At 42.6% G+C, this 18366-nt stretch overlaps 2 protein-coding genes across 2 annotated transcripts; both read right to left on the bottom strand.

Moving 5' to 3' along the window:
• Positions 1-7427, bottom strand: crabp2a (cellular retinoic acid binding protein 2, a). Its single transcript, XM_071470393.1, has 5 exons — positions 7176-7427; positions 7055-7145; positions 2738-2916; positions 2012-2128; positions 1-722 (listed from the first exon to the last, which is right to left on the bottom strand). The coding sequence occupies exons 2-5, from the start codon at positions 7134-7136 to the stop codon at positions 672-674; spliced, it is 429 nt and encodes a 142-aa protein (XP_071326494.1). The 5' UTR covers positions 7137-7145; positions 7176-7427; the 3' UTR covers positions 1-671.
• Positions 7428-16748: 9321 nt separating this feature from the next.
• On the bottom strand, positions 16749-17898 carry LOC139613631 (uncharacterized). The gene is made up of 2 exons (XM_071470434.1): positions 17765-17898; positions 16749-17488 (listed from the first exon to the last, which is right to left on the bottom strand). Exon 2 carries the CDS (start codon positions 17474-17476, stop codon positions 16895-16897), a length of 582 nt encoding a protein of 193 aa, XP_071326535.1. The 5' UTR covers positions 17477-17488; positions 17765-17898; the 3' UTR covers positions 16749-16894.
• Between the last annotated feature and the right edge of the window lie 468 nt (positions 17899-18366).

The following is an 18366-nucleotide window of genomic DNA, read 5'->3' as shown; positions in this document are numbered from 1 at the left end:
TGAGTTAATATCATGCTTTATTTTTTTTCCCATAGAAAGTGTTGTTTCCTATGATCACATTTCATATAAAAGAGACACAAAGTAAAAACCTTGAGTTCTGTATCAGACTCTGGTGTAGTAATAAATACAAAATGTCATCATGAGATAGAAAAGGTTTAAGTTGTGGGACAGGGCTAAAGGAACACAGAAGAAGGACACATCAAAACTGACCTGAAACTGGAAGAGCTCATAGATTGGTTTACACGTCTACAAATAGTCTCACACCTCTTCTGCTGCCACTCTCTCTCTCTCTCTCTCTCTCTCTCTCTCTCTTTTTCTCTGTCACACACACGCGCGCGCACACACACACACACACACACATACACATACACACAATGCCAACTACATGAGCTTTCCCTAGGCAATTCAAACAAACAATGCAACATACATTTTCCTGCTTAAAACCCAGCTGGTCATGTTTGAATGAGACAGATAACTCAGAAGCTAAGACTATTGTGTAGATATATGACATACTAGATACAATTACTACACTCATAATGCAGTGAAGCTAACAGGGGAATAAAACTGAAGACTGCTATTTCCCAGCGCTGCCTTGACAAAGGGGAGTAGTGGCACAAGTCGTGATGCAGGAGAGGAGGGCTGGAAGGAGGAAAAGTGAGAAGTGCTCTTGTTCATTGTCGCTCATAGACTCTGGTGCAAATCACATCATCAGCTCTCATGGTCTGAAAAGAAAGAGGAGAATGTGGATGCTTAATGTGGATGTTTGCACGCACTGTGGCAAAAACACTTTATTATATTAAAACTTATTAAAAGTATTTCACAGAACAAGCATTTAATTTTGATACTCTCCAAACCTCCAAACTGAGCTATTTGTAATGTCTCCAACATAATCACACTGTGACAAACTGTTTTGGGTTTGGCTCTTAAAAGCACACCAGGAGTCTTAGACCCTCAAGCAAGCGTTGGCCCATAAATACTTACCTATTTACAGTTTGTTCAATTCAGAAACAATTTACAGCAGAGAGAGTGTCGGCTCTGGTTTACCTGGTTGGACTGGTTTACCAATAGACTTGGGTCAAATAATATTTGAAATACTTCTTAAAGGTTGTTTCAGTCAGCCTGAAGTCTCAGCTGAGTGGAGTTTCTAATTAATTACAGATCTGTTGATGGGTGGGCAGCTTATCAACCTTTGCTTTAAACAGCACTAATGTAATTATTGGTTACATTAACATCAACAGCATAGATGCTGTTTGCACGCTCACTTTCGTGACTTGAAGCTGATGCCTGTACATGCGTTTTGTAATCTTGACAGATGCTCTTTCATCCTCTGCCAGAAGAATAATTAGTTTGCCGTTATGGCACTCTTACGACGATTATATAATTATACATTTACTGTAAAGGCAACATTTGCCTGCAAATTACAGGGTAATCCTGTTTTACAAATGGGGGAACTGATAAAATACTTTCTAGCAGCTATCAGTACAAAAAACTGTCAGTACAATGGGGAAATACCAGAGGTTTGAAAATTTAAAATAAATAATAATTTTTCATGTTGAAAAAATAAACTGCAAGTATTTTTAATTACCAGGTAGCTTTTGAATGTTGATGCATGGTACAGTAACATGCAGGTGTCAACTCAGAGAGTACTTTCTTTAGACGTTTTTAGACATGGCGAACAGGGTATTAAATAACTACAACATAGATTAATTACATTTCTCAGTATGTGAGATATGGTTGAAAACTCCTGAAAAAGTTCGTCAGTAGACCTTGAGTTAAGTTTTTCTTTCGTCTTGTTGTCAAGCTACTCTTTCCAAGTTCAAGAATAAACTTAAATTTTTTCCTCTGGAAGGAGTCCAATTATTTTAAGTCAAATCCAAAAATCCAAGTAATGTGCCCTGAGTCCAAAACTCTACAGATAGATACACTATAAATTGTGGTTTTTAATCTACAGTGAAGTGTTAACATTGTTGATCTCTAAACTTTTGCATAGTGGATAGTTTGTGTGCTTTACCAGGATCAGCTTGCCGTCATTGGTGATCTCTCGGGTCCAGGATGTCTTAGGTCCCTCTCCTTTCTGCAGAGTCTGCTCACAGCTGATCTTACTGTCTGTTTCCCAGCATGGAAAACTCTGAGGACAGAGAGAGAGAGAAGGAGAAAAAACATTAGAGACATGTTAATTGTTGCATCTATAGATGAATGAATGCACAGATTAATACAATGCCATTCAGAAGGAAGAGGGGATACTGAGGGAGTGGCTAATGGGAAGAGAAAACAAGTAAGGCAGAGCAGGGTGATCACTGAGAGGTGATAACTTGTGATGCGCTCATCGTTAGTACAGCAAAGTGCTGGCTGGTTGCATGTGTTTGCTTTGGAGACGGCCAAACAGAGGCCGTCTATGGGAAAACGAGGAGAGCAACGGGGAGAATTAGGGAGGGACGGAGGGCAGGAAGGGCAAAAAGGGGGAAGGAGGGAAGAGGGGAAGTTGAAAGGGGTCGTAAAGGGTGTGAAGGAGCGTAGTGTAGCATGATAGGCCTTCAGAGACCAGGAGGGGTAGAGATATGCTATCAGTCCAAATACGATGAAAAGCCAAATTAAACAGATTGATGTAATATGCACAGCTCCCTCCCTATACGCCCATTACTGCTGTGTGTGTGTTTGGTTGTGTGTGTGTGCATATGCAGAGAAAGTAGTATTGAGAGAACATTTAGGGATAGGTCCGTGTCCATGTGTTGCGTACCGTGCAGGGACGTCCATCAACCGTGGTCTCGTTGAACTCCTGCCCCACAGTGAAGGTGATGTGGGTGGTGCGGACTGTGGTTGAGGTTTTAATAGATAGAGTCTCTCCGTCCTGTGAGATCTCCACCAGTGGCTTGGAGGCTGCCTTCACCGCGATCTTGCGCAGCATCACATTCACATCTAAAAGACAAGGTGATAATGATAAAGCTAGAATGAGTGTGTAAGAACAGATGTGGAGCTCATGTAAAGGACAGCACAAGCAAACACTTACACAATGTGCTGTAGCTGCTTTGAATGAATATTCCCATGCAAGCAGCACACACCTACAAGAGGTGAACTCAGTTCATGAGGACCGATCTTTTTTTGTGTCACACAGATTTGGTTTATAGGATAGCCTTAAGGAGCAAGGCAAACTAAACCTGTTTGTACCAAATTATGCAAAACCACTGGCCTTGGGACATGTGGTGTGAGTGTGTGTGTGGGCGAGAGAGTTTGTGTGGAGTTGCCGTTTGTTCTGTGTTCTCCTGCACACTCAGGGTAAAAGGAGCAGTCTTGCACTGCACAGCTCTGTCCAGTAATGATGACAGAGGAAACAATGAGGTCATATGACAAAGCATGCCCAGCACATCTGCACTCCCCCCAGACTTCATCACACACGCACACACACGCACAGACTTACAACTGTGAGTCGCGACTCAAACTGACAGACTACTATGGTGATTACTCACTGATCTGTGGTTTGAATACATTTGTAGTTGAATTACATCTTTAATCTTCTGCAAACACACAGAGAAAGCACACATATTCACATAGTGTGATACAGTACCCTGCCAAGACACAAAGGTAAACACACACTCACAATTTCTAGTATATTCATCCCCTTTGTGTGTATGTTGATGCATGTGTGTGTGATTATTATAGAGTACAACACCCACCAGACAGGAAGCAGGGAGAGAACAGGGATTTAGATGATGCTAAGCTACCTAAATCTACCTTATCTTTTTTGCACAACTTACCCATTTTTAAAACCTCCTAGTTCAGATGTTGCAGAAGTACCAGACTTATGTGATGTACTTTATATAAATATATTTATTTATAAGAAATTATAAGAAATGGACAAAACTTTTATTTTTCTAAATTTACAAATTTGTTTCCAGTTGATGATAAATGCTACCATGATCCAACCTCTTTTAGACAAAAAGAAAATGATATATATTAAATAAGAATGATAATAAATATTTTAGAGAAAATAGGAGAGGGGGAAGCTTTGTCAGATACTGTATATCTGAAAAAAGGGAAGGAGGGAAACTGATGATACAGCGTGGGAAAAGAGAGGAGCAAGAGGCAGATCGGTGTGGAAGGAGGGAGGGAGGAGAGAGGAGGAGGGAGTAAGACAGACAAGGGGCAGTGGTCTGTGTGTGGTGTGTGAAGATCCCTGTCCAAGTGTGAGGGGAAGTGTGTGTACGTCGTCCAGCGTGTATCTGCCGTCGAGTTGGGTTTCGCACTTCTCACCTCTCACACATTCCCACCTGTCACCAAGGGTAAATATATACACACTCAGAAATGCACAGTCATTCAGCATACATCAGGATGTCCAGGCTGTTCGCCGTGTGCACTGCATGTACCGCTCACACAGCACAGTGTGCACATGCATTGTCATTGTCTACTGTGAATTTCCTGCAAATTGCACTGTGTATAGTGTGCTGTGCTAAAATGCAGTTTTGAGGAACTTGTGCTTAAATTAAATGCTACTTTTCCTCTACATCTCACAGGGAAATAGTGCAGTCCAAGAAATACAACCTGTTGATAAAATGTGCTGCGTTACTATAAATTAATCCACCTAGCTGTACATACAGTAATTAAAATCCCACAAAGTCTCATCATTACAACATAAAACATTAAAATGGTGGTTGCATTTATACATTACAATAATGATCCAAATATGGGCCATTTGCATAGTGTGGAGTGTAAATTTAATGTCCACCCATTTTGATAATCAATCAATCATTTAACTCAAGCAAATTAGTAAGTTTTTGCTTGTTCCAGTTTCTAAAAATGTTTTTTTTTTTTGTTTTGGCACGAAGATTTTGCAAACTAGCACTTTTGAGATGTCAGAATGGACATGGACCATTTTGTCACATTTCAGGCTAAACAATTTATCAGACAGATTGGTTGATAATGGAAATTAAAGTTAGTTGCAGCCTGATAGGCTTGATTCCAGTTGGCAATTGTTGAGTAACAACAAAAAAAATGGAAAATATAAAATAAAGAATTATTTCATTTATGGATTTAGCCTTAAAATATATTTTTTTATATAATGTAAACACAGTACATTGCTACAAAAATGCATGATAGTTGGAGAAACCTTTTTTTTGAGAATGCAATTCTGCTTGAGGAAAATGTCCTTACAAAAGGTTTAGATTATTTCAGGCAACAAGCTGACATGTAGATAGTAACTGACCTCAGTCTGTTGGCTTGGACACAGGAGTAAATTGCTGGCCTGTGGACCATTTGGGAGCCACAGAGGAGACTGAAGCTTCTCAAGTAACTGCCAGTTGTTAGAAGTTGGAAATTACCTGGAGAGACTTTCGCAAACCTGTGACCAAAATGCTTAAATTCATGCAGACCTGCCCACACGAGGACACACACACTCACACAGATAGACAGACGGTCAGGGTCAGGGTTAAAGGTCAAAGAGCAGAGGGCAGAGGAAGCATTTGGGACACGGGGAGACGAATGAAGAGGGGAGGAGAGCAGGAGTGAGGAAAGGAAGAGAGGATGGAGGGAAGGAGGAGGTTGGGTGCTGACAGGCTGTGTCCAGCTGCGCTCTGGCCCCCAATGAAACCAGGGGTCATTCCTCTCTGTCAGTCATTCCAATGCAAAGGGACATTATAGGAACACATGCTGTGATACATGTCTGTGTGTGTGTGAGAGAGAGAGAGAGAGAGAGAGAGACAGAGAGAGAGTATTGGCTAAGGTACACCAATATCAGTGGAGTTTAACCTGCATTCCTCCTGCAGTTCCTCCTCCTTTATTTCTTGTGTTGCACTTTTGTCTTTGTCACTCTTGCACTTTATTTTCACATCAAGGACACACAATCTACTGGTACAAATAAAAAATATGTTTATACTATGTATAGGGACCATTCAAAAAATGTACAAATGACTACAAACAGTCCTTGTCCTCTCAGCATTGCGCTCATTATACTGTCATCTTTCCCTTTGTTATAGACACCCCCACACACACGCACACGCACACACACTCTTACTCACACACTTAATCATATTCTCTATCTCTATCAGTCTCACACAGACAGAGGGACATGGAGGTGAACAGAAATAATTACATACACATTAAACGCTAATTGGTGCGTCTGTCAAACAGGAAAAGTGGTATTTGTGCTCTGGCTCAGTGGTGATGTGTCTATATTCAGAACAAAAGTGTCATTTGACAGCTATTTATTAAGCTCCACATGCAGTAGACAATACGTGTGTGGGTGTGGGAGAGAGAGAGAGACAGAAACATGATGATATGAATTCCAGGTGTGTACTGGCAAGTCATCCAATGGGAATTGGCTACTAACGACAGACGGCTCTGACTCCACACACACGCACGCACACGCACGCACTCACACACACACACACACACACACACACGCACGCACACACGCACGCACACACACACTCACACACGCGCACACACACTCACACACAGCCTTACCCCGCCCAGACAACAGTTATCGCAGTGATGGGGCACAGACGCAGACCAAACACTGTGAATCTCAGCAGCAGGTGTTTGTTCTTAGCCCCGACTGTCACTTCAGATAAGGATGAGACTGTCCTGCACTGTATCGTGTCTTAACGGTCCTCTGCAAGACACACACACACACACACACACACACACACACACACAGACAATCTGAAACAGCGACACAGACAGATGTGCCACCGTTTGTCTCTATTGTGTTAGCAGGGGAGGCCAAAGGGGGAGAGGAGAGAAAGAGGGGTGAGGCTGGCGAGGGGCCAAGCACAGAGTTTTGGGTTGTGCAGAATTACAAAGACCCCCCCCCCCCCCAGCACCACCCACCCATGCGGCACAGAGGGTGATCCTCGCTGGTGCAGGGACACAGAGAAAGATTTGACCCACAATGTGCTGAGAACGCCACCGTTTGAGCTGACACATCTGATCTGTCACCACGCACAGAAATACAAGCTACATAAGAAACCACTCTTGCGCAAAAATAAATGAGTCAAGCTGCTACATTAGGCCATGAAGGTTTTTTTTTTTTTTTTTTTTAATCATAACTTCCATCACTTACTCAACGCTTTCAAGAGTTCCTCGAAGTTTTCAGAGCTCTTCATCTCCCAGGTGCCGGAGAAATCAGGGATTTTGCGCTCCATGGTAGGCTGCGGGTAGTTTGCGGGTAGTTTGCGGAGGTGAACTGTCAGGTCCAAGTCTGGTCCCTGCGATGCTGCTTGTGCGCGTCTGTGCCTCAAAAGGGCTTAACTTGTCCCGTCGGAATCTGGTCTGGGTGTGTGGCCGCGCCGGATGGTCCGACTCTGTCCAGTTACTTCTGCCCTCTTCCCGGGATGAGTGGCCGACTGTCAAAGCACTTTTCTCATCTATGTGCCGGTGCACGTTATAAGCGGCTGAGCACCAAATGAATGGCACTGAGAGCAAAGGTACTTGTGTCGGGATGCACACGCCTCCTTTTATACGGACACGCCCCAGGGACCAACAGGCAAGGACCTCAACCTGGCCACGCCTCTGCAGGCGGCATGTACGCCACCGAGCTGAACCTCTCATCCAAGCGCACGCCTTGAACCAGCCACAGTGACCGTGCTGTGATGGTTTTGTGCGCTCTGGAGAAGCCGCTGCAGGATTTATGATATTTAAAAGAGTTTAGTGCACGACGTGTTTTGTTTTTGTTGATACAGTCAATAATGGCTTGGTTGAAGGAATGACTTCTGTGCGGTGAACGTTATTAGTGCAAAAGAGGGAGGATGTAGCCAGGCCAGTCTGTTGACAGAACATGTCGTCTTGGCAGGGCGGTGCGAAGGAAGAACCAGTCAACTGCCAGACTGAATGGATGGCAGAGTGTGTGTGTGAGTTTGAGAGTTTGTGTGTGTATGTGTGTGTGTGTGTGTGTACTTGTGAGAAGAGAGAGGCCAAGTTCACCCCCAAGCCTCCTGTGCGCCACCGCGCTGTGTCATAAAAATAAAAGCGGTGGTAATGGGATACAGCTTCTGGCCTCGACCGGTGGACTATCCATTTAACGGGGCCTGTGTCAGAGGAAAAAACACCACGAACCCATGGGGGGGTGGACAGAAAGAAGGAGATTAAAATAAGAGGTGGGACTGGCGCAGGCCCGCGGTGTCTCCTCAGAGCTTTTCGCCTCCCGCTGTTCGGACGGAAGAGAGGGGAGTGAGGAGGAGGAGAGGAGGAGACGCGAGGGCATTTTGAACAGCGCGTCAGACGGGCCAGGGTCAGGGGCCCACGGGGTCGGAGGTATAAAGAACACACACACGCTCACACACGCACTGTATGTATGCGCACACGCACGCACACGCTGATGATGGATGGTAACGGGACAAAGCCGACGTTAACTATTGACTCTTGATGGATGATCCCATCCGCTACACTGCACGGCGAATTAGCGCGAAGTAACCCGGGCGACTTGAAGGAAGGAGGGTGGGGCGGTGGATCAAGAGAAGGTCCCTCAGCAAACCATGTAGGCAACACGCACACACACACATACACACACTATTACACCGGCTCAGTGTCACACATACAACAAAGACACGCTGACGAACAAAGGTGGATAACTGCCTCAGATTGATATATGGTAACGCGATATGCGCTTTTACGCACAGACCTGTATCCAAATCCAGCGGTTTGCATCGACTGGCGGGTCTGTTTGATGTGAACAAAGCTTGTTCACATTGTGTCCTTCTCTCTCACTCCCTCTCTCTCTCTCACACAGTCACACTCACACACGTCTTTGGCCACACACCATGCCGCAATCACAGCATGTCCTCACAAGTTCCTCCTGGTCCAAACAGCAGAGGTGATCCCAGCCATATCAGAGCTGTAATTTTCACTCCAATTTCCCATTGTCTCTTTTTCTTTCCTGTCATTCACTTTTTGTAGCTGTCTTGCATATGTTAACCCTTTAAGGGTTTGCTCTCACAGTACTGAAACAAAACAATCTGTCTGATGAAAGCAGAAAAGTATCATTTACAGGCCAGGTGGGTCCAATTCTAACACAGTCCAACCATTAAAGCACAGCATTAGTCTGACTTACTGCTGCTGTGGTGGTCTGTCGAACATGGTCTGTTCAGAAAAAAGGGAATTGATCATGCCCCCAGTTCAGAAGTGACTGATGCAAATGCAAAGGTTACAATAGAGAGCTGTCTAGTGTCGGGGAAAATTCATCTTCAGCCTCGCCACAGGCCTTTAGCGTATTACCATGACATAACAAGAAATGCATCAAAGGCCGCTGAATCAAACAGGCATCCGTGCAGTATAGCACAGTGACAGCCTCACCCATCTTGTGTGCCTGCTGCACAGAGGGAACGCTTGATAAAGAGCTCTGAAATGTGTGTGATGCTGTATGTCAGCACGTGATGACAAAGCACCGCTCAGCATTCAGATCCATTCAACCGTGCTCTGCTCCTCTCAACCTTTCTCTCTCCGCTCATTCCTTCCCTCCTTTCCCCCCTTTTCCTTTCTGCCTCTCTTTTACCTCACGCAACTTTCTCTCCCCCACTCCCCACCACCCTTCTCCTCCTTTTCTTCCTCCTCCTCCTCCTGTCAAGCTTTTGTTCTTTTGTGCTGCTCTGACACATTCCTCAAGCACGTTGAAGAGAGGGAGAAGGGGAAAACAGAAGGGGAGAGGATGGAAAGGAGAAGAAAGAAAAAGGGGGAAAGTTAGTGAGAAAGTTAGAGACTGGAGTGCAGGTCATTTTTTATCTCATTGTTGTGGAGAAAAGGATAGGGAGAGTGAGTCAGCAAAGAGAGACAGAGACCGAGAGAGCTGGGAGATCAAAGGCAAACAGATAGTGACAGAGACGGAAAGGTTGAGAAACTGAAAGAATGAAGACGACAGATATGTAAAGAGAGACTCCTCTGTCTTTGGAGGCATAGGAAAGTATTAGTTTGCTTCTCTTCTGCCAACTTTATTTCACTCATCTTCATTTCCTTATGTTCCCCTCCAACTATTTTCCACACATATACTGTTCACTTCTTTTGTTTTGTTATCTTCATCTTTCTGTGTTCTCTCTCAAAACAAGATCCTTGCTGGTAACTGATATCACCGACTGCCAACTCAAAGATTTACAGGTTGTACCATGTGTAAGGCAAACAAAGTGTATTATGACTTGTTAACAATAGTGATTGACTCTTACCAGCCCAAGTTCACAGCAAAGACGCTCAGTATTACTAGAAAGAATAAGATTAATAAACAGCAGTAATAATAAAGAAGAAGGAAAGGAGAGTTTTCCCCTTTGGGTATCCTGATATTTAAAATAATATTTTATAGTGTTGAAATGATAGTTATCAATTGAAAGAAAATTGCCAACTATGTGGGTAATCATGCTGTTTCGTGCCTCTTCAAAGTGAGGATTTGTTGTTTTTCCCTCCTTTGGACTGTTGGGCAGACAAAACAAATGATTTGAAGACATCTCTTTGGACTATGGGAAAACTCAAAGGGGCATGTCTCATTATTTTCTGACATCATATAGGCAAAATGATTAATAAAAAAAACAAACTTGACAAAACAACAATGACAAAACTTGATAGTTGCAGCTTTGACATTTAAAAATCTATATATTCAATGCCTTTCCCTTCATGTCTGTCTTCTGTAATTTAATCAGACAACTACAAATTGACAATTTTCAAAAAACTAGTTAAACCAGTTAAATCAGAAGCAGCAGAGAGGCCATAAGTCGCAGTATTTCTCTCTCTGTCTCTCTGTTTGGATTTGAGATGATTCTGTCTCATTCAAATCAGGCTGAACCTTGTACCAGCACTCTCACTGAGGTGAAATGTGCCATGCTCACTTCCTCTTGTGCAGTTTATTGTTTCCTATTTCCTCCCCTCATTCAAATGACACAGATTTGAACCATATCGGAGGAACATCTAAACTGTCCACAGACTCTTTATTATCCCAAATAACCTCTATCTGGGTGTGGAATGGGAAACTAAACTCACCATATTGCACTTAAAGGAGTTCTTTGTAATTTTTGGCATTAGCATCAGCTGTTGACTTACCAGTCTTGCCAAGAGCTTCAGCCATCATTGTCTTTACAATACAAGAGATAATAATACACCCTATGAGCATCGCTACTTCTTCAGGGCAGACTGGACACTACATTGACAGTCCGACCAAGCCCGGGATCAGCTGGTAAGCATGCTAACTTCAGGAGAAGAAAAGACATGACAGAAACAGAAGTAAAATAAATGGGTTGCTTTCCACCGAGACAGGTCTTGGTGAGTAAAGGAATGAAGTTTGAAGCTGAACTCGCAACTTCTAGACTGGTCAGTAAACAGCTAACATGCTTAATGCTTAATGCTAACATTGACTATGTAGCAATAACAAAACTTACAAATAGCTCTTTAAGTGTAATAATGGGGCACCTTGTGCAGTATGATTAGTGTCGTGTCCTATTACAAATTGTTGCCCTTATCACATTCATGTTGCAATCAAAGTTTTTGAAAAGGAGCAACATGTCTGCACATGTTGGAGCTTGTACGTGTGAATGTGTGTGTGATCGGCCTGTAGTAAAGTCGCACTTCAGTGGCATTCTCCACTTAATCATCCTGATGACCTCCAGTAAAAACCTCTCACCCCAGTAACCCCGGTAATCCCAGATGTGAACTTGACCCTGGCCTTCCCCATCGCAACTCCTGGAAGTCATTATCACTGGCCTTTACCCTCAGAGGAAGCCACTGGACATGAAGTGCAAATGCATGCAGAAAAAAGTGCCACCACGTAATACTCTATCTTTCTCTTATGATTTAACTCTGTGTCAGTCGTATGGTGTAGACCTCCCCAAGGGGTTGTGAAATGAATCTAATAGGTCGAGGGAAGATTAACTGGACATGAAAGAAGAAAAAACATTTCTGTAAAACAAATTGTGGTTTTTTTTCTCTAATCTTTAGTGTTTCCTTGTAAATTACTGGACAATTGTACCTCTTAGGTTCCTAAAAATTACAATGTGAAATGCAAAAACCACTCACAGCTCATCGGCATATATATATACCGTGTGACAGATGCAAGAGGATGTTTTAGTCAAAGAGGTCACAAGCCAAAAGGTTTGGGAGTCACTGTTTTGTGTGATGTGCACAGCAACTGCACAACAAACTGCCACAGTGACGCACACATTCACAGCCAAAAGTGTGTACAGCACTGCGGGCCGCTGGCGTGCTGACCAACCAAACCATGTGGGTTTGATTAGAGCAGAGGAGATGGCAGCATTTAACTACATACGTGGAAATGAGAGGCAGAGCATGTGAGAGACCAACAAGCAGACAGGGAAAAGATAAGAAAGGAGGAACTGAGAAAGAGAGCGGAGGCTTGTACAGGAAGATGTGCGTGTGCCTTGTGTGTTTGTGATATTGTGCATGTCATATGTGTAATCACTGCCAAATCCTGAAAAAACTTGGGCAAAAGTTCAAGACCAGCCCCATGTGAATCCTGTAAATACAGGATGCCTCTGCTGTGTCTACATAAATGTGCTCATGCAGGTTCCATCAGGCATTTGTTACTAATTTTCTTATTTTTCTAGGATGAAGTTGTATCTTACAGGAATCAAACAGAAACAGATTATTAAGCTACCCCCACACTCACCACATCACATTACCCAGAATTTCCTATTTATTTAAAGCATCAGCATATCAGATTGCACAGTGTGGGTGTGAGTGTGTACATGACGTGAGCTGAGTCTTCTTGTGTACACAAGACTAAACCCCCAGATGCCTGGGCAGTTGCAGCCAGACGCCTGTATTACTCACACTCGTTTCCTTTTGTCCTTCAACCCCCCCCACCCCCGCCCACCCTCCCCCTCAAGTCTTTGTGGTTCTAATTATCTCGCTCATTATAAATTGGTCTGGACAGCGGGAGAGCTAGAGAAAAGTTAGATTAACAAGGAGAAGCACTACAGATACTGTATGTTCTAAATTAAGATAGACAAGAAAAGTTTAGTTTCTTGAGGTTATCTTCAATTTGGTCTTGTGTGTGTCCATCTCTTCCAAACTTCCCTTCTGTTTTTGCAGTTTGTCTACTGCCAACTGCAGTTTAACGAGCCCACGGGCTCCTCCGAGGTGCTACGAGACAACAGCACTGTAAAACTGATGCTGATTTGCTTTGCACTCGACAGGAAGACAGACGACAACAGAAGGGAAGAATTTAGAATAAAAGAGGAGAAAAGGGAGGTCAGATATGTAAGGAAAGGAAGTGAAATAGATGGAGACGTTCGTGAGGAAAGTTGTGTAAAGTTTCGTGAGTCAAAGTAGATGGGAGAAGATGAGGGAATGAGAGAAAGCTGAGAAGCAAAACAAGCCCTGGTTCCCATACTTTCCCTGCTTTTCACCTTATTTTATGTCCATGTGTTTTGTTTTTCTAAAAACCACCAAAAAAAGTTCAATAAAAGTGCAGTTCTGGTTTTATCGTGTCACCCCTCCTTCTTCTCGCATCCTACTGCTCTGCCCCTTCCACCCTCACACTGCCGCTCACTCTGCACTCATTCTCTTATTCTCCTGCAGCCTTTCCTTTTCGCCCCGAGTCAACGATTGTTGTTCACTTTGGCTTTTTCCTCAGCCATGATGGTGTGTGTGTGTGTGTGTGTCACGAGTCACTGTGTGTCTTTGAGTTCAGCAGACGGTGCTCTTCTCTGATGCTTATGAGCCTGTATGAGTGCATGTGACTATGTATACTGTGTTTATGAGTGTGTGTGTGTGTGTGTGTGTGTGTGTGAGTGTGTGAGAGAGAGAGAGATAGAGAGAGACAGAGAGAGAGAGAGAGAGAGAGAGAGACGTTATGATGTCATGGATTTGGTATGGCCATAGTTAACTTCACTTGAGGTCAACCTCTGGTCACTGTTACTGTATGTGACCTGTGTGAGTCCCTGAAGTCTGAGAATTACCTGATGAAATGATGAGATATTTATGTGTTATTGTTTTGCTGTTGTTCTGAATAGCACTCAGCAGACTTATCCTTCCCTGTACCTCTGGGCAAAAAACAGAAAAAAACAACACTGAGTTTAACTGCGTCCTGTGATTTCTCCGTGATCTCATGACTTTGCCAAAGGCCTGTGAGAAAATGAAAGGATAAGAACATAAACCAGAAAGCTGAATTACAAACTAAAAAAAAAAATTTCTCTGTCTCTGCAACAGAATCTCAAGGCAGAAAATTATAGAAGCTGACTACAGAGAAAATGAAAGGATGTAAAATTAGGGAAAGTTGTGGAAGTTTTCAGGGATCATCTGGACTACTAGCTACTACTACTAGCTCAGACACATATGCAGTCGATGCCTAGAGTGTCACTGTACAACAGAAACAATTTAACAATTTGACAAGCATCAAATTCTAAATATGTTGTCAGTTCTTTTGCCATTATAACAGTATTATGCTACAGCCCTGTAGCAAAGTTAGAGCCTCTTGGTGGCTTTGGATACTCAGGTTTTATCTCTTATCATCTTCTGCAGTAAAAATAGCTTTTTGCAGAAGTTTCATATTTTTTTGGAGATATTTCCACTGGGAATATAATCTGCTTTGGTGCTCAGGATTTTAGCATCTCTCCTGATGTTCGGTGGGAACATTTTCAGAAGTAATCATACCTAGATAATGCAATGTTTGCAGGCCAAGTACAAAGACAAAAAAGTTGTTGGACAAATGGACAGGCCTCATCAAAGATCAGATCCTCACTTGAATCCTGGGGCTCCTGTGGTGCGTAATAAGTAGCTCTCCTGCCATCTAGTGGTGGCAAACAGGTGATGCTACGTCTCCTGACTCAGACCTGAAACTTTCTGGCTTTACATGTGGGAGATGTTTGGGCATGTGCAGCTATGCTGACCTACTGTAACTGATCAAACTATTGTTGTTAATGTTTATTTCTGTTTGGTGCACACAGCTTGCGTGACTGCACACACAGACCCACTGAAATCCCTGCAGGGACAGGTGCAGTCAGAAGACGTGCAAGTTTCTCCAGAAAACTGTTGGAAAACTGTGTGTGTGTGTGTGTGTGTGTGTGTGTGTGTGTGTTTGCGTGTGTCTGTTTCCGTGAGAACCAATTTTACTGTGAGAGCTGTAGAGTGATTACAACTTGTGAGTGCTGTAATCCACACAGGCCTCCAGGTGCTAGAGGGCTTTTTAGGACTAAGTTTTAGAAATGAGGTTAGCTCAAGGTTACTGTAAAGTTATGTGATGAAAAAGGTTCGAGGTCAAGGCTGGGTTAGAAACCAGTGAAAATGTATTTGTTAATACTGCATGCATCCTTTAAGCACATTGTTAACTGAGATGGTGAAAGATTTTTACCTGATCTTGAGGCTGTATCTTGCTGTTGTGCCTGGAGTTTAAATCCAGTCTTAAGGCTTTTATTATTTCTGTACATATTGTGCTTACATGGGGAATCTTACTGAATAATTATGTTTAATCAGCTTACCACAAACTATCGGCTCATTTCTGCTCCAGGAGTACCACTGCATATGTGAAAGTATATAAATAATTTGTCTCAAGTGATGTCACTTGAAAATATGCTTCTTCTCTGGTTCTGCTGTCTCTGATTTTGATTGTTTGTCCACTGTGAGTTTACAATATTATAGGAGTGAATGCTAAATCAGTGGAGTACTCCTCTAAAGGCCAGGTTTAGGGAAAGTGATAGAAGCATCATGTACTCCAATATTGGGGATTTCTAATTTGGCAGATGCAAACAGCTGATATTAGAAAAAACATAGTTTCAAAACCAACCTACCTGATGACCAATCAGCCTACATCCACAACTAGACACATGCATTTAAAAACACGGTTTACATGCAGAGAATCTCAAATTATATAAAAGTGACTCTCTTTTTCTCTTTGTCCTCTTTTGGTTGAATATGTATATTACTGCCATCATCTGTGTGTGGACAGTCTCACCATATAGCATATAGCATTTAAGCTAATTATAGTGTGTGAAATGATCTGATGGTCTAATGTTCAATGTGCCTTTTGGCTTTCCACTCTCCTCAGTGAGCTACAGTAAGAGTACTAAGCAAGTGACTAAGCACTAAGTGAATTCGTTTTGAATACAAGTTGGATGGTAGAACTGGTCCATGACTTTAACTTTCCAGTTATGGATCTGAGTAAAGACCTTTTTAGTGATATTGGTTTTGGTTTGGAGACAGAAAATCTTTTCAGAGCATCAGCACAGTTGGATCTCTTTTCCGCAGCTTTTATGGTTTCAGTGACATGGTGTTACAGTGTAATTTGTGTTGAATGAGCCTTGAGTTCCTGCATCATAGAGTCCACACATTTAGTCTTACATTGATTGTTGTTGGAAGATCGAGAGATTTGTCTTTATGTCTTTACAGAGCAGCATCTTATTTGTCTGCTATGGATTTTATCTTCACACATCATGCTTCAGAGTTAAGTTGTTAGAATAATCTGTATCACACATGAAGCACTAAAAGGAAACCAGGGTGGAAGTGACTGTAGATGAATTCAGTTTATTAAACCATCCAAAAATTATATCAAATTCAGTCCTATGCGTTTAGCAATTACATTTACACCTTTTTAATATAAAATATGGACAACATGAACGTGAATGATTGCATCTGCACCATCAATGGCCAAACGGAAACTTTAAATGAAATGACATTACAGCACCAATGCTCCCAGTGTCTCATAAAGATAGAGGCACTACAGCAAACACACAGAGACACAGGCACACAGTTATGATGGTGGTTATAAGAACACATTTTTTAAAAACTGGAAGCCCTCTAAAAATGTGATTGATATATAGTTGATTTGATTGTAATTTAATACCATTTTAAAATAATAATTAAAAAAACATTTCAAATTCAATGTTTTTGCACAAATGCATTCGGGGGAAGATTCCAAAGAACAAAATGTCCCCTGCTAAAAACCTCATTGCCATATAGTTCCTCAAATTAATCAAAGTTAATAGCCATGAATAATAATAAGAAGAACCAACAATAACTGGAACCACGTCATTTTAAAGCTGGGAGCATGGTCTTTAATCTGTGGGTCCCGGCAGCCTCTGGCATTGTTTTCAGGCTTTAGACTGTCAGGGTTTCCCTCGAAATGGACAGGTACACACTGATTCTGCAGCACTTCACAGGCCAGGATCAGATGTTTAGTTTCGTTTCGGACGCTCCTGATCCCGCAGGTCCCCTGTTCACTCCTCACCGTGACAAAATTGAAAGGCTGCTGGCTGATGCACAGGTTCTGCTTGTGCGTCTTCCCCCCTGCATTCGTGCACACAGCCTTTACCCTCTCCAGGTCTTTTTGGTGAAGAAAAGACTGTGTGGGTCTGTCACAATTCCCGTTGTTCATGATGTACTTCTTCCATTCGTTTTGGTCGAGAGAGGTAGGAATTCCACCGGGAATATGCCGTTTGACAAAGGTGTTAAAGCCGTTGTTCCATTTGGAGAGCTGGCAGGGAGCATCGTTTTTAGCAAAAGTCTGATGTCCCAGCAGGAGACAGACGGCAAGAATGAGGGAAACCCTGAGAGCAGCCATTCCCCAGCAGATCTGGAGTGGAACAAAAACAATAAAGTCATAACAGTATGAACAAAAACTACATTTAATGCAGCCTTCTACTTCTATCATGGCATAGCACTTAGTCACATCTTTTGTTTTGTGTTACCATGTTTTACAAAACTGAGTTACATGACACGCAATAAAGTAAACGGTGTGCATAAGAGAGCCCAGTTTGACAAAGCCACAGCTGTGTGTCTGTGCAGGTTTTTTAAACATGAAAAGCAGGAGAGGATGTTGAACAGCTGTTGGAGGAGAGAACTTCCCTACCTTATTTTAGCAGAGTGTCGGCTTCTGTGAGATCCAAGTGTCCTAAAAGCTCCGGTCGTGAAGTCTTTCTTCTGTCCTTCAGTTGCAGTTCCTCATTTCTCTTGTGAGACGTGAGCGGGTGTGGCCTAAACGTCATGTGCACAACAGCATTACGTAACTCTGTCCACATGGCTGTGCTTTGGAGCAGCAGTCATGGAGAGAGGTGATCCAGTTACGGCTATAAATACATATTGAAGATCCAATCATCTTTATTTAGATGTGTAGTGTCTGTGCACTGCCTTCAGCAATGCTGTTTGTCTGTGTTTCTCAAATGGCACCTCATAATATATATTTAATGTAACTTTCAATGTACACTTGGCCGTGTGTGGGTTATCAGGGAAAATCTTGGAAAATTACTTTTTACTAATCTTTACTATTACAGCCACAGTTAAGGGAAGACTATTTCGATACTTTAAGTTGTTTTAGACAGATAAATATCATTTTTAAGCAAGGTAATCTCAACATAAATTATAAATGACCGCCCGGTCAACCCAAAAACAATATGCCATAATAAAGCAAAACCATTAAATCAGCAAGATGCAAGCATTGTGTTTAGGTGACAT

The sequence above is a fragment of the Trachinotus anak genome, unplaced genomic scaffold, assembly GCF_046630095.1.
Source record: "Trachinotus anak isolate AG129_WGS33_773 ecotype Australia unplaced genomic scaffold, CSIRO_AGI_Tana_v1 ptg000032l, whole genome shotgun sequence".
NCBI lineage: Eukaryota > Metazoa > Chordata > Actinopteri > Carangiformes > Carangidae > Trachinotus > Trachinotus anak.
Note: the sequence above shows the minus strand (reverse complement) of the source record. Positions and strands in the feature narration are given on the sequence as shown.